The sequence below is a fragment of the Triturus cristatus genome, chromosome 2_2, assembly GCF_964204655.1.
Source record: "Triturus cristatus chromosome 2_2, aTriCri1.1, whole genome shotgun sequence".
In the NCBI taxonomy this organism is placed as follows: Eukaryota; Metazoa; Chordata; class Amphibia; order Caudata; family Salamandridae; genus Triturus; species Triturus cristatus.
In genome coordinates this window covers 711,151,193-711,174,871 of record NC_140582.1, presented here as the reverse complement: position 1 = coordinate 711,174,871, position 23,679 = coordinate 711,151,193, and the positions used below count along the sequence as shown (strand labels likewise).

Genomic DNA, 23,679 nt, shown 5'->3' with positions numbered 1-23,679 from the left:
AAAAGCCCTACATTGGCTTCCTGTGAAAAAGCAAATTCTCTTCAAAGTCCTTTGCTTGACACATAAACACTTGTATGGAAAAGGCCCGCGATACTGGTCAAAAAAACTACGCTGGTATATGCCTCAGAGAATGCTTAGATCCAGCACTGATTCACTGCTCACTCCCCTCAGAATCCATTCAGCGAGACAAGGTGGCAGATCTTTCTCTTATCTCGCGCCGGCATCCTGGAATAAAATACCTATACACCTACGCATCATCCCCGTCCATAGCTGCTTTCATAAGAACTTGAAGTCATGGTTATTAGACCAGTAATTTAGCATTCTTTTCAGAGCCGTCTGCAAGCGTCATGAGACTCTTTGAGTGATGTGTGCGCTATACAAATGTCCCTGACTTGACTTGACATGAAGGCCATGCACTCCCGAATAATAAGAATATACCCTGTCTTGTGGGTGATGGTGGCGCCATGCGTCAAAAAGACGCCAATGTGTGGCCCACTGATTCAGTGCTTTTCCAGCCGCATGTGTAGCCGTGCCAGGCAAGGGAGGGAAAGAGCGATCCAGCTACACATCCATGACACAGTTATAGTCCCCGCCCAGAATCATGGGAACATCATGCCATCCGCCTAGTCTGAGAGAGACCGTTTCCAGGAAGGCCGCCTGTTCCGTGTTGGGCGCATACAATGACGCGAGTATAACCTGCCTCCCATCCAAAACACCCCGAACCATGACGTACCTGCCCTCCACATCTATGCAGTTGAGGCCAGTATCCCTTGTGGGGGTTGCAATAACCGAACTCCTGTGCAGTTGCAAAGGCTTGTTGGCTTCCTTCCAAGAAGATCTTTGTGCTCCATGTAGCCAGCACCTCCAGTGACCAAAGTCTTTATCCACATTGCATTGTGTGCACCGTGGCCTGCATCTTTTGGTGAGCTGCTCGACATCCTTTCGCCACTCCAGTGCCTCCGGCCTGTGGGTCCATTTGAGGGTCACACTTATTTCTTTTGGGCTCCCCTGATTGCTCAGCTCTGCCCTGACTCCCCTGCTTGTGGTGAGTCTGCTGGACCTTACTGGTCCCGACGTTACTCCTTCAATTCCTGCGTTGGTTACATTTGCCAAGGCGTGTTGGTGCTCCCATCGTACAATGATCCCTCAGCACTCGACATCCTTTGTAGGACAGCTCGTGCACGGCTCCTGGTCCTCCTCAGTGTCGCTTGGTCCTCACAGCTGCAGAGTCAAGGTCATCGTCAACCACCCTGCAACACCCGATATCCGAGGGCATTCGTCTTCCAAGTCTCCTGGTCACTCCTGAGTGATATAGACTCTGTCCCCTCTGCTTGCAGGTACCGCTCAACTAGAATCCACCTTCAGATTCCACCGGACACTCTCCTTCTTCAGCAGCGGCACTTTCCCGAAGTCCTCCATTGGGTTTGACGGCGATTTCCGACACCACTTCACACCTATGCACCTGGCTTCCCTGGTGAAGGTAACCTGGATACCAGTGTATCCACAGGTGGGGTAGCTCTCCAACCTTTTGTCTTCCACTGAGTTTCCTCAGGGTCTCCTGGGAAGGGTCCTTAATCTTTAAAATTCCAACCGCAACTTACACGTAGAGTTGTACGGAGCACGTGGTTGCATTCCCACACTGCACACGCTCTCCGTGGGGTTCCTAGTCACTCACCTTGTCTGGTTCCTTGGGTCCTCAGCATTTCTGCGTCCTCTCGACATTGTCTTGACCCGAGTCGGGATTCGTATACCACTTTCTTAGTATATGGTTTGGTACCCTCCTGGGGCCCACTGTGTATTCTGTGCTATTTACTGTGTTTCTTTGTAAAGTATTGTGTGCATTGTGATTATCTCTGGGTAGGAGATTTCTAAACGTGTTCGAGAGTATTATATAATAAAAACATATTTTTATAAATACTTGGTGTGGTTCTTTTTCACTTAATCTATACTATAAGATTGCATTCTGGTAAAACAAGCTTCTTTACACTCCTTCTGGACTAAGCCTGAAGGTTGCTCTCCAAAGCTACCACTTAGAGAGCTTTCAAAGGTTGTCTAAGACCTCTTAAATCACCATAACGGTTGTCTGGACTGGTGCAGGGTGCGCACTTGCATTAGTGGACATCATATACCAGGGCATCTTCTCACAACTGGTGACTGACAATGGAGTACAATGCACCTCGGAAGAGATGGAAAAATTCCTGACAGAAATGTAAGTGCAGCATTTTAGAACTGCCTATATTGCCCTAAAGCTAATACGTTGGTTGAAAGGGTGAAAAGAATGATTAAAGAACTCATCCAACTTGCTTGTGTGACTGGAAATCATGTGAAGAGGTTGCTTCAAAACCTATTATGGTCCTACCACACTATCCATGCTCTGGATTCATGAATCTCTCCTTTCATGTTCCTCAAAAGAAGTCATACAGGTACAAAGTACTTACCTAATTGGTTGAGTGGAGGTGAATCTATGTGGGTTCAAAGTGGATGTTTGGGGATTCCGTGGTTGTCAAGAGACTGGATGCACATAAGAAAAAAGGACAGTGTTTTCTGCAAACCTATGAGTGAAACTCTGGTCAAATATAATGTAGTTGTTCTGGAGAATGGACGCACATGAAAAATGGATAGACTTGCCAATTTGCACACTATTCCACAAGTAATCCCCAAGCATGTGAAAACTTAACAGAGAACACTGTGCGTAAGGAATGGAACTGTCGTGTGTCAACCTGGCACAAGGACTGTGTAATAAAAAAGCTAATTTTTTGGGAAAGATGTGTTGTAGTATATAATCTACTTCCCGTTTTGTCTCTCATTCCCTTGTTCTTTACCCCTTCCAGTGGTTGGTGTGTTCCAGTCCTGTTGAATGATGGAATGTCAATGTGAGGAGTTTTGTGTAGGCTGCTTACACTTTTAACTGGAGCATCCTAGAGCACCTACCCAAAGCTGCTGTGTGAGTGACTCGCCAGCAGCTTGCATACAGTAGGGCCACCCTAGGTAAAACCCAGAACTCATGAAACCGGGCTCTCGAGTTTCCTTCTACACTGTTGAAGTGATGTGCCAAAATACTCTTTCTGCTGAGGCTGTAAGGGCCTGACAACAACTGGCCAACAGCAATGTGAGAGTCATACTGAGACTTCAGTGCCACCTGCCACCCTTAAACAATTGAAACACCATAGACCTAGAAAGGAGACTAAAGTCTCATACGAACCTGGTCTTGGGCGATGCTAAAAGTACAGTCACAGGACAGTCCCAAGCCATGATGCCATTATTTAATCGGACTGAGACTTTCGTCAGGAAAAACAGAGTATACATGGTGCAAACCCAAGGGGGTAGCCATAAAGTTAAAATACCCCCGCTTTGACCCAAACTTCTAATGACACCAGTAAGGGAAGCAATTAGACATGACCATTTTTAGATTAGGTTGCTTCATCCTTAAATCCACTCAATTAACCATACATCCACCCACCCAAACATCCATCAATCATCCTTTCAAATTTCCAACTTTACGTCCTTCCTTTCATTACTCTACCCAACTGTTGAAATTCCATCTATCCAGCTATTCACACATTCATCAGCCCTTTCACCCACCTTTTTATTTTGTCATCCATCCAATGACCAGGCTCTTCACACATAGGTTTATACATCCCTTTACTCTTCTAGCCATTCATCTTTCACTCATCTGTCCATTCTACCATTTGCCTCCCCCCCTTCATGAATCCTTTTACCGACTGATCCTTTGACCTGCTGCTCCACTCTTTCATCCATCAGTCCTTGCACTTCTCCCTTCTTTTTTGTTTTTTGCCTATCCTTCCTTCTTTTCATTTTGTCTTTCACCTTTCGTTCCTCCCTTTAATATTTTCTTCCATCATTGCTCCTTTCCTTGCGTTCACCCTTACTTCCTTCTGCATTTCCTCGTTTTCACATTCTAAGCACTACGATTATTTATTTTCTTTAATTTTTCTATCTTGCCTTTATCCCATGCACCCTATTTGCTGCTGTCTCTGCCCATTTTTAGGTCGAGCATTCAAGACCTTTTGTATATACTTTAGTATATACTTATATGTGTATGTACTTTGTGGGCTCTGGAGATCAGCTTTTGAAATTGTCTGCTTCTGCTTAGGCACTTTTTTGTCTGTTCAACTGCCTCTATTTAACTGTCTTGATAGAAAACGACCAGTAGAGGTCAGTAACATACCAGAATTGCTTTCTGCTTGTTCAACTGCCTCTATTTAACTGTCTTGAAGGAAAATGACCAGTAGAGGTCCGTAAAATCCCAGAATTGCTTTCTGCTGAGGGACTTTCTTTTTTTTCTTTTCTGGCAGCTGCCTTGATTTAACTTTCTTGATAGAAAACGACCAGCAGAGGTCACTAAAATACCAGAATCACTTTAGCATTCTCTAAATTCCAGTCCATAGAAATTGATTTACACCAGCCGTAGACAATAATATATATTTTTTTTAATCTTGTATTTTCAGTGATCTAACCACCGAAGGCCCTGATTTTATATAAAAAATAGAGCTTTGGACTATACCTTTTCCCACTGAAATGCAATATTTCTCTCCATGTGTTCCCATACCTGGCGTGTCACGCAGTTTGGTGCTTACTTTCCCTCCATAATAAAGAACAGTAGATGTTTCAGCAGCCAGGCTAATGTGCTGCATAGCTAAATACATATAAGGTCCCAAAGGCGAGACGGAATGCATTGCAAATGCTTGTTTAATTTGTATGCATCTTTTCTTTCTCTCTCCTTTACTGAACTTGGCTCACATAGTATCACTTTATCTCCACCTCTTTGTCCTGCCCTGTTGTTGTGATTGTGCTTTCTTATGTTAATAAGGTTGACGAGTGACATGGAATTCTCCATGGGGTTCCATGGCATAGTTCCACTCTGCAGCATTCCTTGTTCGGATGGCTGATGGAGTGGAGCTGAGCCGTCTTGTTTCATGTTAAGCCGAGTTGGACTAAACCTTTGACCTCAACGAATATGCCCATGGTGTTTCACTTAACATCTCACCTCTACACCTGTCTTTAGAAGGTTTTATGAGCTTTTACCAGTAGCCTTACAGACGCCAATGTAAAACAAATCATCTTTCAGCGCTTACTCCCATTTAAGCTGCTGAAAGGGAGGTGGGAAGATGAGGGTATTCCTGGCCCAATTGTGCCGACCGCCACAAATTACGCACAGACTATGATTTGCAGGAAGTGAGAATGGCACGCTGAGGAGAGACAGAGAGCTCTCCTCTATATGTCTCTGGCGTCATGCTGCATCAGGAGACTTCGTACTTGTGGTCCTGGTATATGTTGTTAAAAAAAGATACTTGCAGAGCTTTGCTTATGGTCTTGTGATGATGCTGAGATGGCAAGTAGATCTGTATCTCAAGATGGTGATCCTGTGTATCATGAAGGACATGGGTGAGTCCTATGGACCTGGACTCTTTATTGGATTAGGGCCCTAATGGCTAAGAGGGATGTTTCTGAATACTGGAGATCCACCCCATGCTCAACTAATCGAAGAGTGGTGGAGAGGGGGCCTTAAGTTTTCAAATTGAGGAGTCAATATGCCAGGTGTGTGGATGTCTTCAAAAGCGGAACAAAATATGGGGGCCCTGGTGGGAGTATTTTATTATGATCAAATTGGATGCCACCACTCCTTAATCAGCCGCACTACATTATGTATTATGAGTAATGTTATAAATGGCTGTAACCCTCTCCTGTCAGTTAAAACTTAATAAAACGTGTTTATTTAAAAAAAGGCCGGAGTAAATGTATGTAATGTTCTGTGCTGAGTAACCTTTTCCTTTTGATGTAACCATATGTTTGTTTGAGCATTCCTTCACACAGAATCTTGCCCATATGTACCTCAATTATACTCTTGGATTAATTTATCAAATTTAACGGTGAGCAGTTTTGGGCAATAAAACGATAAAGTTAAGTTACACTGATCATTCTTTTTACTCTTGGATGTAAGAGTTCTCTAGTCCATGCATGATGTTAACTTTCAGAGGTCTTTGGCTTGTCAATGAAACTGTGAAACTAGATTGCAGAAATCCCTTACAAAGTGTCCTAAGTAAGCTCACAGCATGGATAGAATATGAACCTGCATATCTTCAAATGGGCCTGAGCCACGCTTTATTTTATAATGAAGTTCAAAGTGAAGGGTCAACTAGTTATAGTAACAGTGCTGTTCGCCTTGAATTATCCCACATGTTCATGGACAGTCACAGAACGCCTGTGTTGGCCTTTCTAATGTTTGTTACCTCTGAAACCTTCGTTGATCGTCACAAACGTTCAGCATCGAAGAGATGTGAATCTGTTTATTTCTTTTGGGGTATAACAAACTAGTACTCTGGATTTTCATTTTTGTTTTCAAGAACCAGATAATTTATTATATTACGGTATTGCGGTCTCTGAGGCAGCCATGTGGCAGGTTCCTGTTTTGAGTGGATTATGTCTTTGTACTATCTTGCGTCCGTCCTGTTGACAAGTGATATTGGGGCATATGCATCAACATTAGCATTTGCGATTCCTTATTAGCGAAAAATAAGGAATCGCTAATAAGGAATAGCAAAAGGCTATGCATGTAGGAATCGCTATTCAAATAGCGATTCCTTAACATTCCTTATTACCGAATCGGTAATACCGAATCGGTAATAAGGAATACCTACCCATTCATTCCTATGGGCTTGGAGGCCCATAGGAATGAATGTAAAGCCATTCTGTATTAGCGATTCGGTATTACCGAATCGCTAATAGCTGGAGCACTTTCAAGGGTGCCAGGGTGTCAAAAGGACACCCTGTTGCACCCCTGAAAATGATATGTGCACATATGTTGCACACACACATGCTCTAAGGGCATGTGTGTGCGCAACATGAAACTTTGAAAAATGCACAAAAGTGCATTTTTCAAAGTTTTTGCAAATTACCATGCAGTTCATCTTCATGGTAATTTGCTCCCCTTATTAGCGAAATCGCTAATTTTTTAACTTTGATGCATTGCATTTAAGGAATCTCACTTTGGGATTCCTTAAATCCAATCGCTATTTAAGGAATCGGTATTTAAGGAATCCCTATTTAAAGAATCGCTATTTAAGGATTCCTTAAATACCGATTTCTGCTTTTGGGTTGATGCATTGGGATTGGGTATTTTTTACTTAATACCGGGAGCTAATAAGGATTCGGTATTTTACCGACTGGATTTTGGCTTGATGCATAAGGGTGATTGTTTTTACACCCTGGAATCCTCATAGTTTTTTTAAGAGAGTATTCATGTGTTATAAGCAGAAAAGAGCAATCTTTCATACTCTATGACGTGCGGGGCAGTGTCCCGATAAATGTATATGTATTTTATATGTCATCCTCTATAAAACCTGTCTGCAGTGTGTGGTCATGTACAAGGACCTCAAAACTGTGAAAACGAAGAAGGAATATGGCTGGGCTACATTTCTCCAAACCCACTTACAAATGTACAGATATATTTATCCCAACTTTCCTCATGGCTAGCTAGGTAACACGTTAACGCAGATGGATATTATGGGGGCAATACAGACTTTCTTTTTTAAGCTCAAAAGAAAAGTTTATTGAGAAGAATAGAGGTGTCCAAATACAATACATAATAACATCTCTTATCATTATAAAGTAAAAGGATTACAGTTATAATTTCATGAATTAGACTAATGCCTAAAATTCGAAAAAACAAAATATTATGGATGTAACCATAACAACATTGAAATCTAAAATAGCTTAGGAACAATTAGGGGAATCAAGGTGGTTTAGGGACTTCTTGCTGAGATGGCTTTAACTGAAAGCTTCTTTTTGCACTTGCGTCAATGTAAGTAGTAACAGTTGACCATAAGGTTAATCTTTTAGTTGCCAATTTTAAAGGGTAAACAAAGGAAGTGTCCAATCTATGATTATGGCAGACAGCGTACCGCCTGGCCTTATAAGAGAGTTTTGTGAAGTCCTTCCAATTTGTAGTAATCTTCTGAAATGCAACTGCTATAATAAATCGATAATCCTAACATTAATTGTAATATTTTCCCAAATAGAGGAAAAGACTTCCTAAAAATATGTGAATGAAGGCAAAAGAAAATTTAGTAGAGAAAATTAAATTAATTTGGTTCCATACTTGCTTCCAGAAAGAGTGTACCTGTGGGCAGGAGAACAGCATATGAAATAAATCCGCATTTGGAGAGGAACAAGTCCAACAAGTATCTGGCAGAGTCGGAAATCTCTTACATAGTGTAGTCGGTGCTAGTAAAAGCCTGTTATATACAAAAAACAAGGTTTGCATTATGTTCACCGCCCTAGAGGATTTATTTATCTCAGTCCAAATATTATGCCAAAGGGATAATGGCCAGGAAGTTTGGAAATTAGCCTCCCATGCCTCTTCTGTTTTGGTTTTCTCTCTATCAATATGCTTACTTTGCAAATACATATATATAGTAGAGGCTCTAGGTTTGGTGTTGAGCAAGGTATGAAGAGGGGAAGAAGTGTCTGAGATAGTAGAGATAGCAGATGTGTTGATAAGTTTAGTGTATGTGTCCATCACAGCATCTTTTAGCAAATTATATTTGTGGTAAAATGAGGCAGGCAAATTGAATGAGTGTCTGAGTGAGGGAAAAGGTAAAAATTCTGACTCTGAAAATAAATGATGTATCCATAATAAACCTTTTTGTCTCCGGGAATTCCAGTAGAAAAGTTTATTCCGAATTAGCAAATTCTTGTTGTGCCAAATTGGTGAATTGAGAAAAGAAGCTATAGTTGGTGTGTGAGAAAGAGGAAAGGATGACTCTAGAAGTTTGGAGGTGAGCTTTATTATGGGGGTGGAAAGGGATTGTGGCTTGCGTGAGAAGGAAAGATATTCATGAAAGGAGATACAAATTGACTTTCTATTGAGACCCAGAGAGGACAGTCTTCTATAGAATCAAGCAACCAAAAAGAAGCTTGACGTAAAAGAAATGACCTTTGATATGTCGGGAAATCGGGGAAATTGACCCCACCCTCTTGCTTAGGGCGAGTCAATTTTAATAAAGACATTAAGGATTTCTTATTATTCCATAAAAAGGAGGAAAGGATAGAATTGACCTTCTTGAAAAATGTTGCAGGAATAGAAACTGGAATATTGGAAATAGTATATAGGACTATAGGAGATAACATCATCTTAATAGTGTCTAAGCGCCCCCACCAAGATAGAGCGGGTGCCACTTAGTCGTTAAGTCTGAAATTTTTTGAATGCATTTATTCATACATAAAGCTACTGTCTCCATTATAGAAGGAGTAAAATGTAGATCCAAATATTTATTGGAATTAGGGCTCCATGTGAAATTAGAGGTACTCAAATCTGATTTGAAGGTATATTTAGTTAAAGGCAGAATTTCACATTTGTAATTATTTAGTTTGTAGCCAGAGACAGTGGAAAATAACGTTACTTCCTCTAGGAAAGCAGGAACTGAGTTCTCTGGTTGTGACAAGAAGAGTAAAATATCGTCAGCATATGCTGCGAGTTTAATGTGGGAGCTTGGTGTTTGGAAACCATGTATATTTGGATTCTGACGCAATTTAGAAAGGAATGGTTCCAAGGTCAAATTGAAAAGGAAGGAAGGGAGAGAGAGGGCATCCTTGTCGAACTCCTCTACCCAAATCGAAGAATGGGGAGATCAGTCCATTGGCACAGACTGCAGCTCGTGGATTGGAGTAAAGAGGGGATATTAAAGACAAAAAATTGGGGCCAAAACCAAAACACTTAAGAGTATAAAATAAATGATTCCACTCAACCCTATCAAACGCTTTTTCCGCATATAATGCTATAGCTGCGAGGGATTTTTTGAGGTGGGAAGATATTGATAAAACATTGAAGAAAAGTTGTGTATTGTCTGTTATAAATCTCCCTTTAACAAAACCAGATTGTTCTTTACCCAATAAATTTGGAAGATAGGTATCTAAGCGAAAAGCTAGTGCTTTGGAAAATATTTTGTAGTCAATATTTACTAAGGATATAGGCCAATAATTTTTGCAATATTTTGAGTCTTTGCCTTCCTTAGGAATGAGACATATGTGGGCTTCTGAAAAAGAGCCATTAGAGCTGTTGAGGGAACGAAAAGCATTAATCAGGGAATGTAATTTGGGTAGTAGGAGTTTGGAAAGTGAGAATACAATTCAACAGTAAAGCCGTCAGGACCTGGAGCGTTATCCTTTGTGAGGCTTTGGAGTGCTTTCAAAAGTTCGTGTTGTGTTAATTCTGATTCCAGGGAAGATAAGTCAGTTGGAGTGTGTTGGGGTTTTTGAATTGTGGAAAAAAAATGTGACAAAGAATGTTCTGTAGATTGTGTTTCAGAAGTGTATAGTGAAGTATAGAATAAGGAGAACTGTTTCAAAATATCTAAATCTTTAAATTTTAAATCAGGATGGTCATCATATATGGAGTCTATATTTAACTTGTTGTGTTTAATTTTCAAATAATTAGCTAATATTTTCCCTGCTTTATTTTTGCCTCCATAGAATTTTGAGCTAGCTTTCAATAGGTACAGAGAGGCATTTTCTGTGGATTTACTGTTAAATTGCATTTTGGCATCAATAAGGGCAGCGAGGCAATCTTTCGAATGTGAAGTATAGTATGAATGTTCTGATCTTTTAATGTCCTGAAAGAGATCGTTGGCAATTTTACGCGCATCTTTTCGCTTTTTAGCAGTATAACCAATGATGAAATCTCTTGCTGAAGCTTTAAAAGCATCCCATACAGTTGAGAATGGCAGAGTCACATTGGTTCATCGCAAAATACTCATTAATAAAGGTTGTGAAGGAAGTTGTAAATGCCGAATCCAGAAGAAGGGAGTTAATAAAACGCCATCTTCTGTGGACATTAACTTTAGGTAACAAATCAAGGCCAATTAAGACAGGAGCGTGATCTGATTAAAGAATAGGTCCAATTTCTGCGATCATGAGGGTTTGCGAGAGATTGTGAGAAACAAAAATATAATCTATTCTTGATTGAGTTTGATGCATTGGAGAATAAAAGGTATATTCTCTGGTGGTACGATTACATAACCGCCATGCTTCAAGAAGTTTATGTTGGGTAATGGTGTGAACGAAAGATTTTTGGGATTTATTTGGGGCAAAAGCTACTTTGGAATTTCTATCAATAAATGGGTCAAAGAATTGATTACAATCCCCAGGTAGTATAAAATGTCCTCAACACAATGAGTAATTCGCTTCGCCAATGCATGCCAAAATGATGCGTTCCCTCCCGTAGGAGCATATACATTAAGAAGAGAGACTAAAACATAATTTAACCGCAGTTTAACATTCAACCAACGACCGTCACCATCCGATTGTTTAGATAGGAGTTTAACTGGAAGTGTTTTACGGCAAAGAATCATGACTCCATTACGTTTGCCATCTCCATGAGAGAAACAAATCTCTCCCACCCAACCCCTCTTCATTTTTACGGATTCAGCTTCAGTGAGATGCATTTCTTGCATAAATATAGCAGCATCTAATTTAACTAGGTAGGATAAAACTCGCTGTCTTTTAATAGGAGAGTTTAACCCCCTAACATTCCATGAAATCAATTTCAGAGGCATGACTTATTAGATGAAATATGAAACAGAAAAATAAAGCAAAAGTCAAATTGGTTAAAAAGAAAATAAAGTGAAAGAGAAGGGAAGATAGAATGAAAAGTGGTTGAGTAAAGAGGAATAGAAAAAACATATCATAATCGGGGCCAGAGATGCGAGCCATACATTGCAATACAAAGGAGTATAGAAGTAATAGGTAAATAGTAAAAAGATGAAAGAATAGTTAAATATGATTGTACAGTGAAGAAAAAGAAGATGAACATGGGTGTACAAGAGAACATGGAACTGTTAAAGACACCAAATCTGCAATAAACCAAAGAATGCGAAACAAACCAAAAAACAAAGGATAAGACAAAAAACATACCTACAAAAAAAAGGGAGTGTGTAGGTAGGGGTAGGTGGAACCACATGGAATAGACGGACGCCTGAGCAGGACTGGACCAGACCAGGGGAAAATCACGCCATGACTGTAGACAAAACAGTGGAAACGAAGAGAAGAGATTTAATTTTAAAAGAAGAAAAGGAAAAAGAGGGATCAACAGGTATGGTAGTCTTGAGTCTCTATAACATGAGGAAACATTTAAATAGCTAAACAAACAGTGAATAAAACATCAATAAATCTGAACGATGCAGCCTGGTGAAGTAAGTTTAAAACAGGAAATCTTATGCAGATCTAGACAACAAAACTTATTCTAAGAGCAAGCAGAAAATCAGGTGATATTTGAGGATGAAGGTCTTGAAGCGTCCATAGCAATCGGATTGCATGAGTTTATGAAGCTTTGAAACCGCAGTGGATCCTCGTAGGTAGTTGTTTTGTTGTTGTAGGTGACCTTAAAAAGACAGGGGTGGAAAAGGCCATAACGAGCACCCAATGACCTAAGCTCTGGTCTCATATTGAGGAATGCTTTGCGTCTGTTTGCAGTAGCCTTGGCATAATCTTGCGCGAAGAATAAAGTTGAACTAGACCAAGTGATTCGCTGGGAGGATTTGACTGCTGATAAAACCTTTAACAAATCCGTATATTCTAGAAAGTACAAGATTACACCTCTTGGTCTTTGTGAAGGTGAGGTGTTTAAGGGAGGTCGACCTAATCTGTGTGCTCGGTGAATATTAAGTAACATGCTTTCTGTCAAATGGAGAACCTTAGGAAGGAAAGAGTTAAAGAAAGTAAGAGGATCTGATCCCTCAATTCCTTCCGCCAGACCGTAAATCCGTAGATTATTTCTTCTGTTGCGGTTTTCGAGGTCTTCGAGCTGTCGTTGGAGTGTAGATACTTGAGACTGAAGTTGGGTAACCGTTGTATACTTGTGTCCCTGAAGGATGAGAAATTATGTTCTTCTGTGGTTACTCTTGATTCAAGTTGAGACCAATTGTCAATGAGAATTTGTAACTTGGTGTTGGTTTCTTCCATAAAGGGTCTAAGAGCTCTGATCTCATCCAGTAGCAGCTCCATGGAAACAGGTGAGGTTGGTTTAGGCGGAGAAGGAGGGTTCTATTTTAGACGTTTAGTTACAGATTTCCCAGCAGGTGTTAAAGAAGGATCCATACTTGTTTCCATGCTTTGATATAAAGGCAGCAAGGAGTCTTCCAACTTGGAGTATGCAGAGAACATTTTTGCATCTTTGAGAAAGATATGTTTAGGTTTCAATTACGTAGAAGTAGTGCCTTTAGTTAGTTGCCCGCAGCTAGGAACGTATTGGGAGGAGGTGGTTGATGTACTGTGTGGAGTGACGGATAGGCAGATAGAACCCGACATAGGAGCATGCATATTACACTGGTTTCCCCACACGGCGCGGACGAAAGTCACGAGTAAGTTCTTAGACCTGGGGTTGCTGTTAGCCAAAAGGGAATTAACGAGGCAATGGAAAGCCAGGCAAGGACCCAACATTGAGTGTTGGAGGGTGCAGTTCACTTCTTGGGCGGCTAGTGATAGTGTGGTTAGGTTCCAGCAAGCTAGGAGAGCGAACAATGAGAAGGCACTGGAAACCGCAAAAGCATGGGAGGCTCTGGTCGCGTTGCTGATGTTGCCCGAACCAAAATCGGATAATGAATCACTGGATGTACCGCTGGGTACTTCCTGGATTGACAGCTTATGACGGGGTTCCGGTAGATCCAGGGGACAATGTTGCGGAATTACGAATGACCTAGGCCAGGTTGCCATTTTGGGAGAGTAAGAGAGCCGCGCAACCCGGAAAAGTTACGAAAATTGATACTTCTTCGTTCATGTTAACCAGAACACGCCGGTGGATGGGGCTAGGGAGGGTAAAGGGATGGGGGTGACAAGTAATTTGGGGAGCGCAGATCTTGGCCGACACAAAGATGCATAATGTTATAGTGCGACTGTAAATTGAGGTTGTTATTCAATAGACGGTGGCACTGAGAGAACAGCATAATACAGATTATAACGTGTAAGCAAGTTCAGATGATGGATATGAACCAATGCAAATGTATCAAGAACTGTGTCCCTGACAATAATGTGCTACAACTATGGATGTTGTGTTTGTGGTGAAAAATTAATAAAATATATTTTAAAAAAAAATAAAAAAAAGTAGTGCCTTTTAGTTCTACCCATATGTCTAAATTTTATTTTTTTAAATGTGTCAGTCAGAGTTGTGTCTAAAACAACTCCTATTTGATGAGCAGAGTTATCAGATCCACGTAGGTTAAGTTGGAAAGAGGCACAAAGCGAGCGTCTAAAATATATTATGAATGAATTGCCTCACTTAGAGTAAAGAGGTTATTTAGCCAGGACCTCAAACTACCTCAAGAAGTGAGAAGAGAAAGAAATCTAAAACAAAGCATTGTTATGAAGAGCATTGGTGACTCAAATGAAGTGATTTGGAGACGAGAACTCACAAAATGGGTGCCAATATTTAATTCTCTCAGTCAGCAGATCAAGACCACATAAAACCAAGTAACATGCTGTGAATCCATAAATCCAGCAGGTAGCTGAGGAGAAACGTTTGCCCAGATACGTTATTTATAAAAGTTCTTCATGAGGTCGTCATTCAAATCAGGACCAGCAACTCCTCACGAGTAGAGAGCACCGCCGGTGCAGATCAAAAGAAAATGGCGGCCGCGATATCACGTTTAGCAGAAAGGGGCTTACTTGATAAAAAACACCACATTTCGGCTTCGTTTAGACCCGGCAGGGGTCGCATGAGTATCCGCACCTTTTCTGACATCTACAGCTGATCTTTGTTTCACGGAGGAAAAACGGGTGGCGCAAAGTCACCAAGTCGCGCCGGAGAACCTCACCCAGGCACCGCCATAACCCGTGAGCGCCAAGCCACGCCCCCCACAATACAGAATTTCTATTTCAACTAACGGTGAGCAAGAGAATTTTGTTGCATGCTTTCCTCTTGCTGTCTTGTCATTCTCAGAATAGCGCATAAAAATATTTTCTACTGCAAATTCTCCGTTAAGCATGTACTATGCCATTGATGGAGCAAGGACTTGTAGGAAAGAGACTTGCTCAGAAGCAAACCTCTCATCTAACTCTCTAACATTGTATTAATTATGTATTAAGTAAAGCGAAATTCTAAAATGGCTGCTAACGGGAAATCTTTATTGCGCATGCGTCAACTGCATCTATGCAGTATGACGCGCTGTCGCTTGGAGGGAATTTCTTGCACATGTGCAGAAAATATTAACATGGCGGATTGAAAGCTCACATGCATGGCATCTGCTTTGCTGAAATTAAACCAAGCTATTTTACTAATGCTAACGCGGTAAAAGCATTAATAAGTAAATGGGATTAGAGTAGAGATGGGTGGTATACAGTGAAACCATTTATTCTTGAAATTAATATTGGTCTTTCTGACTTTCTTATTAGTATGAATTTGGGCCTCTCGTATGAGTCCAGAGTTTGTTAGACATATGACCTCCGCGCATGCCTGGTGAGATTGAGCCGGAAGAAGTGACAATACTCTAGAATGCGATCCAAGGACACAAAAGTTACATACCCTGGGAACAAGCACTGAAGACCTCTGAATGAATGGATGATCATGACTAAATAAAACAAATGTATCTAATGAGATGTGAATACGGGTGGGAATAAAGTTTTGGAATAAAAATTAAGGGGTTGGATTTATGAACAATAGAGTGATAGACTAAGATGACATATAAGCATGGTGTGATGATCTTTCCCCCCCTTGCCTGTCCAATCAGAGTTAGTATTTTACGATATTGAAACATTAATGGGTGTTACATGAATATCGAAGGGTATAATTGAGGTAGCTTTAGGTAGTTAGTCAGACAGAGATTTGCTGAATGCTGCAGAGCTCGGGATGCTGTCGGAGTGACGAGAGATGCTGATGAAGAATCGAATGCAGAACCATCTATCTTAAGTGATTGATTTTAGAAGAAGATCGCAGAAGAATCTCGAGGAGGAAGAGAGTGTCAGAGAGGGGTACTACGAATGCGTTGGTGCTAGAGAGGGCATCAATCCTGTCCTGAAGTCTTTTTTGCCTTCTCTTTCCCGGGGGACCCTTACCAGCCCTTTGGCCAGGGCGTTGGTTTTCACACCATCCTAGGTAAATATTATTTCTTGAATGTGCAGATGTTGTTCTCTCTTTGTCCTCTCCTTTCTGAGTATAAGTCATAGCAAGGTATAATGTATGTGTTTGATGATTGAGTCATTGAATTTCCTTCCTATGAGTGAAGGAGACTGTACTGTACTTTGAGGTGGTTCACTGCAAGTAATTTAGATAAAGATTAAAAATGTTCCCCGAGTCTGTGGTTATGTCATTGGTAATAAAAGAAATTATTAATGGAATTTCACCATCAACTAGTTCAACTAATGGTCCAGAGGCCAGAGGAAAGAACTTTTTGATCAGTGAAAAGATTAGTTAGAAATGAAAGTAAACTAATCTTGACTTTAGACACATACAATAATTGACTCCAGCTGTTTTACTAGACTGTGTGTATGTGTGTTTATGGGCCCAGGTGAGTATATGGTATTGGAGTATCTGTTGCTGGTAACCCGCTGGATCACTGTCACTTCACTTAAATAAAACCTTTTCTGTGTTATTAGTTCTATGATTGTGCTCTCATACAAATTCCAGGGTGCTTATTTCATCAGGATTCTCTCTGTGTTATCATTTCTCTCCATATGGATATGAAAGTTAAGAACATTCTACCTTAGAATGTTTACTTTTTAATAAATTGAGAGTAGCTGCTGTTGGTGGATGACAAATATTTGCAGTGTAAATTTCTCTTAGAGGTAGTTGGTGTTTTATGTTTCACTTTGCTAATCCTCAGTGTAGAGCCTGGTTTACTAAGGAATACACCTTATGCCTTTCAGAAACTCATGATATGCCTGCTCTGGACAAGATGCTACCTACTTGCTGCTGAGTCCATTGTCTTATCTAGTTCTCTGAATTCTGGAAGCAGCATCATCCTTAGAATCTTTAGACTTTTTGCTTTTTTTATTGTAATCCAACATCGTACCCCAGTTGTTTCAGAAGTAGTCGTCCTTTATTAGTGTCCCAGAGATGCCGCTCTCTCTCGCTCTCGCTCTCTCGCTCTCTCGCTCTCTCGCTCTCTCGCTCTCTCGCTCTCTCGCTCTCTCGCTCTCTCTCTCTTTCTCTCTCTCTTTCTCTCTCTCTCTCTCTCTTTCTCACTCTCTCTCTCTCTCTTTCTCTCCCTCTACCATTACTTCTCCCTCTCTGAAATAGAGCAGTTGAACAATGTAGGTATCTCTGGTCCAAAAACTGAAAGAGACTTGCAGTGCAATAGTGTTTTTTTGTGATGTTACATGAAAATATTAAACAAAATCTTTTCTTCCAGTTCAAGGTAATAATGTTTCTTTGAAGATTTGGTGTCCAGATGGCACAAAGAGATCCACAAAAGACATCACTGAGTTGGATATTGTTTTGGATAACTTCTCAAACATTATAACCAGCTACAAGTAAATACATTTATTTCACTATCATTTTTGAAAATGTGTAGAAGAAAAATCTCAGTATTCTCGATTGTATTGATGGTAGAGTGTTGTAGGTTTGTTGGCGTCGTCCATGCCTATAGTGACTAAATGCTTGCTTTTGGACAGTTAATGTATGCAAAATATTAATTACTGTATTTACAGGTGCCTGTTTGTTGACTTGAATAGAACTTCAGAGAAACAGACACAATTCCCTCTCAGAGATTATCATTTTATGTCTACATCACAGCAATGTGCAGAACACCACATCATATTATTATTTGTCAGGAGGAGGGGGGTTGGTGGCGGATTAGGCTTGAGATACTGTTCTGGTGTATCAAAGCGACAGGTTCCAACATTATCCGGCATGTTTTTGTATTGAAGCTAGAGTGGGCCTTACATCCTTTATAAATTTCATGTTACATTTCCTAGGACGTCACCTGGCTGCTGCCACATTATACTGCAGTTCAAACATAAGAAAATGCATCTAAGGTAAAAAATTAAAACAAACACCAGTGGGTATAATATAGACAAGTGAGGCCATACAGGACTTTAGTATTAGGATCATATTCAACAGGACTTGTGTATATTTGGAAAAGGAGGGAAAAATTAAAACAATGTGCTCCGTCCACTTCCCTCACTACCGGCCTGCGCACCAAGACGATGCAAACTGTTGTGAATAATATTTACACACATACTCATAGACTACACAAAAGGCCACACACCCAGGTGGAGCACTGTTTCCATGAGGGCTGGCATCTAGCCCTATGCACCATCCACTGCCACCTCCGGGTGCACCACCACCTTTAGGCTATAATTGACATTGAAGCAAGGCAACGGAGCCAAGACTTGATCCATCCAAGATGCTCAACCCCCTTCAGTGGCTGAGGAAACACCTCCGTGCCGAAGTGTTCAAACCCACTTTGAGGCCCCCCGAAAATGACCTTAACAGCAGGATCCGAAGACTCAGACTCGTACTAAAAACTACAAAACAAGCTCAACAAGCGACAAAAGACTATTGTCATCCATCCACCGACTGGAAAGATTTGTACCTACCCCAGCTCAGCGGTGCTCAAAAATGTAGGCTAACGGATACTCCTGGCCAAATCCTTCTTCAGAACCTTCAGCGCCCAAGACAGTCAACAGCCCACGAACTCCATTCAAACCTCACCTCCAGTACCTCCACCACCACCAACAACAACCACCCCCTGTTTCATCCTCTTCTCAGGGGTCACTACAATCCTTTTCGGACTCAGACAATCCAAGTACCTATTATCCTTCAGTGAACTTTGATGTCAATCTCTACCCAAATCACACTGATGACCCTTGAGAAAGGCTACAAGCACCCTGGGGACCCCGACCATGAGCATGTCCCAGTCAGGTCTCCTCCTCCGGATAATACTACTGCCTACCATTGGGTCATTCAGCGTGCTGCATCCTACCACAAGGTTGAAATACACACAACTCCTCAGGAGTTCTTCTTAGGGGATATACTATCTAGGACAGAGCATTGCTGCAGTCCCCCCCATTTTAAAAGGAATTCTCAAAGTTGCCACGAGATGTTCAAGAGCCAATGAATCCCGGGTTGTTGCTTCCAGAATAAAGAAAAAATATAAATCTTCTCCCTCTGACCCCCTTTTACATCAGAAGGCCTGTCCCTTCGGACTCACCTTTGATTGCCACTGCCCACAAGCAAGCTACAGGATAAGCTATAGGTGAATCTCCCCTTCGGATAAAGAGAGTAAGATGGTTAACACTGTGGGCAAGAGGGTGGTGGTAGGTGCCACAACCCACTGGTGCATTGCCAATCCCATGAGCCTCCTGTCTCGTTATGACAGAGCACAGTGGCACGAGATAGAGGACTTGCTCCAGCACCTCCACCCAGTTAAAAGAAAAGGGGTGAAGAGATAGTAGCGGAAGGGAAACTCATTTCTAATGCCACTATTCTGTGTGCCCTCGATACAGCCAACACTTCGACTAGAGGGGTTATTGCTTCCATTATTTGACGCCTCCACTTCTGGCTGTGCATCTCTGGCTTCAAGCCAGAAGTCCAGCAGCATCTCATCAACCTGCCCTTCGATGGGAACAAATTTTTGGGCCAAAAGTTGATGAGATGCTGGAGAAAATTAATAAAGGGCACTGTTATGGCTAAAGCAAGAGTGCTATAGAGCTAGTTCCACTTAAGCAGCGTGGCAAGGGGTTGTACTCCCTCTACTTTCTCAGCCCTAAAAAGGACAGGTCTCTAATACCTATAATGGACCTCTGGCCCCTCAACAGGTACATCCTTTCAGAACACTTCCATATACCTACCCTGTTGTCATCCTGCTGCTGTAGCAAGGCTATTTCTTCACTTCTCTGGATCTGGAGGGGCACCTTTCATATAACCATCAGTCCCACTCATAGCTGCTACCTACGCTTCGTGGAATGTGATCAACATTATCAGTTCAAAGTATTGCCATTCACAGTCACCACAGCCCCAAGGGTGTTCACCAAATGCCAAGCTGTTGTAGCCATCCATCTCCGAAGGCTTGGGTGTTCATGTGCTCCCTATCTTCTCGAGTGGTTGATCAAGTGTGCCCGGAAACACGTGCCTAATGCACACTCAGACTACCATCTCCCTCCTACACAAGTTAGGATTTACCATTAATGCGATCAAATCCCATCTCCAGCCCCTTCAGAGACACTCCTTCCAAGAGGCTACCTTAACACCATCACTGACGAGGCCAGCCAGCCAGACAGCCAGGCCAGAGTAAATGCTTTCCAACAGTTACTGCACCTTTTAGAGCCACATTGTCGCCTGACGGTCGGAATAGTAATGTGCCTCCTAGGGATTATAGCCACAGTTCCTCATGTCAGACTGCACATGAATCCCCTTCAGCACAGTGGTCACTGGCGGAGGGTCACAGCGAAGATTCAGTGTTGATAAGGGCCAGCACCTTTCACTCTCTGCATTGGTGGAACAACAATTACATGATGCAGATTCAGCCCTTTATGGCACCGTTCCATAAGTAACCATCACATTGCATGCCTCATTTTCAGGTTGGGGAGTGCATCTCCCAGATCTGACCATTCAGGGCTTGTGGCCACTGCATCAGTGGCCTACACATCAACCACCTAGAGTTTCTGACCTTCCAGCTAGCTCTCAAAGCCTTCATTCATGTCATCAGACCCAAAGTGATTCTTATAAAAACAGACAATATCACCGCAATGTATTACCTACAGAGGCAGGGCAGCACTCAATCCCTGCAGTTGTAAGCACTGGTGCAGAGTATTTGGCATTGGGTGATTCACCATTGGATACACCTCATAGTGTGCACAACGACTTTGCAGACCTTCTCATCAGACATTCGGACTTGCAAGATTAGACACTTGGACGCCAGGCAGCTCTGTCCAGCAATTTGGCTCATGAGGTCCTAGAGCTTGGTTATCTCAATCACCCTCAAGAATGCATGAACATTCTCAAAGAAGCACGCAGGCCTCTATGCTCGCCTTGTAAGCTGCCAAGTGGAAAAATGTGCTCATCAAAGCACCTGGACCCTCTTAAACCTTTAGTTCAGGATATTGCCTGTCACCTCCTTCCCTTATAGAATTCAAATTTAGCTTATACCTCTATGTGCCTTTACTTGGATGCCATTGCTGCTTATATGCATAACAGGCAATAATTGTCCTTGTTTAGTATCCCCGTCAATAACGCTTTTATGTAGGGGCTCAAATGATTCATCCCATCTAGAGTTCCTATAGACTAGGTCTGGAAGCTCAATGTATTTCTTACTGGACTTATAGGCCCTCCTTTTGAGCTTCTATCCTCATGCCCTGTACAGTTTCTTGGAAGGTCTCCAACCCTTTCGCCATCACATCTTGAAGACGTGTTACCGAGCTACAGATCTCACTTTAGAAGAGCCTTTCTTTCAGGTCAGTAACAGTCTTCTTTAGGACTAGCCCCAGATTCCTCTCCAAACTCATATCCCCTTCCACCTCAACCAAACTATTGAGCTTCTTGTATTCTCCCTTCAACCAGACTCGACAGCTGAAGGAGCAAATAACACACTTGGTATAAAATATGCCCTTATTTACTACATTGACAGAACCAAGTCTACCGCGAAACTCAACAAGTCCTTGTTGCTCTTGCCAAACCTTATTAGTGTCATCCTCTACCAAAAGCCAGGTGAATTGTCAAGTGCATCCAAAACTGCTACTTCAAAGCCAAGAGAAGGTTGCCTTCTAGGCCCAGACTACCGATGGCCTTCTTGAATAACATTCCCATAGCTTTCATTTGCAAGGCAGCTACATGGTCCACTCCACATACTATGAACAGAAAGTATCTGTTTGTGGCGTGTAGTCCTATAGATTTACATACGCCCACCTGCCTCCCTGGGAGCCATTGGGTGGTAGATAGTTTGTTCGAGGCATGTGGGCTGCTGAATTCATATCTGTGCATAGATCGCCGCCTAGTGTTGGGTCCGGATGTTTGCACGTTGTTGTCCTGGAAGAGTCTTCAAAGTATCCTGAGATAGGTGACTCCTCCCCTGGACCACAGTGCGCATGGGCATCCTCTCCATCCTCAGATTGTTTTTTTCCGCCATTGGGTTCGGATGTGCTTATCTTGACTCAAGTTAGGGAAAACTTTTTTTCAGGCCAAAAGGCCTTTAGTTCGCGTCGGTACTGTTCCCGATCGGTATCGACAGTTACTTGTTAGTTTACTGACTTCAAAAACAACTTTTTCGCATCATATCCGACCATCGACCCCACATCGACGATGGAATCGAGGACCCCATTCAAGCGGTGTCCTGTTTGCAATGCGAAATATCCCCATGTCGACGTCCACCCGGTGTGCAACAAATGCCTTTCACCGGATCACGACGAATCCACATGTATGGCCTGTGCCCGATTCCGATCCAAAAAGACTCTCCGGAATCGACGAGCAGCGAGACTTGAAGCGCAGCAAGCGGCACCGGCCCCAACCAACATCTTCAGCGCCGAGGACGAAGATGTGGAAGGCGTGGAGAACCTACCCTCCAGCCCCGCTTCCGAACACGATTCCGTCGGCACCGACCGCACCAAACGGGACTTCGGTGCCGAACTCGCAGCAGCCGACGTCGGCGCCGACACACGGAAAAAGGCCATCGGTACCGCCAAACCGCCTCGGCACCCGGCACCGAAACAATCTGCTCCGGCCACAAAGGTCAAAATGGCCGCTGCGTCGCACACCACTTCGAAAGCAGCACCTAAGGCCCAATCATCGACGCCGTCGACAGCTACTACCTCTCCTCGACTCGATGACCCCGTGGCCCCGAAGAAGTCCACGCCTGCCTCTACAGAACCGCTCGGCGCCAAAGAATCGTCGGCGTTCCAGGTGCGACAAGTTGCAGCGTCCTTGCAACCCATCAAAGAAAAGGCAGCCCTCCAGGACACGTCGGGCTCCGAGCCGAAAAAAGCTCAAAAAGCTTCTCCAGCAACACCCAACATCACTTTTGGCCTGCCGCCATCCACGGCGCCCAAACTGTTTGAAATCAGAACACGTGTCACCCAAACTAGGATCACACCTGCCGAACGCTCTCCTACGGAGACATCACCGTCCCACATCATCGATGCCGACACCGGCAGAATTATGCTCCACAAGCGGAGAATACCTTCCGAGCAAGCTTTGGACTCCTACCGGATCCCGCTAAAGAAAAAGCTGCCAGCGGATTCGGAACCAGTTCTTTACGAACGTCTCCATACCTCTTACCCAGATCCACAGTCCTTCTCTCCGACACCCTCCGAAACCGACGTTTTGGAGGACTACATGGGTGACGACGTCCCCTACCCCAGGGAGATGGACCCTGAAGGCCAACAGGACCCTGATCAGGCTTGGGATGACCCTGTAGACCCGGGTGCAGCTATGGATACACAGGACACGCAGCTATATGGCGTGAAAACGTCTCCCACAGAGGACACTGCCGCATTCAACGCCCTCATTGAACGTGCTGCGGCCAATCATGGTGTGCAACTCCACTCTGACACAATCGAGGATGATTTTCTAATGGATACTTTTGCATCCTCAGAAAGGAATATCAAAACTCTGCCCATGTTGAAGGGTGTCCTCAAACCAGCAAAGGACATTTTCAAAGAACCCACCAGGGCAAGAGTAATAAACCCCAGGATCGACAAGAAATATAAGTCGGCACCTGGGGACCCTACGTACATTAG

At 42.7% G+C, this 23,679-nt stretch overlaps 1 protein-coding gene across 7 annotated transcripts in view; it reads left to right on the top strand.

Annotated features, from left to right (window-relative positions):
- CENPU (centromere protein U) overlaps positions 1 to 23,679 on the top strand; it is a 620,628-nt gene that overhangs the window by 411,764 nt on the left and 185,185 nt on the right. For all 7 annotated transcript variants that reach the window (XM_085641915.1, XM_085641914.1, XM_085641912.1 and 4 more), the window contains exon 10: positions 17,358 to 17,478. In XM_085641915.1, the coding sequence (XP_085498041.1) occupies positions 17,358 to 17,478 (121 nt within the window). The remainder of the gene's footprint in view (positions 1 to 17,357; positions 17,479 to 23,679) is intronic.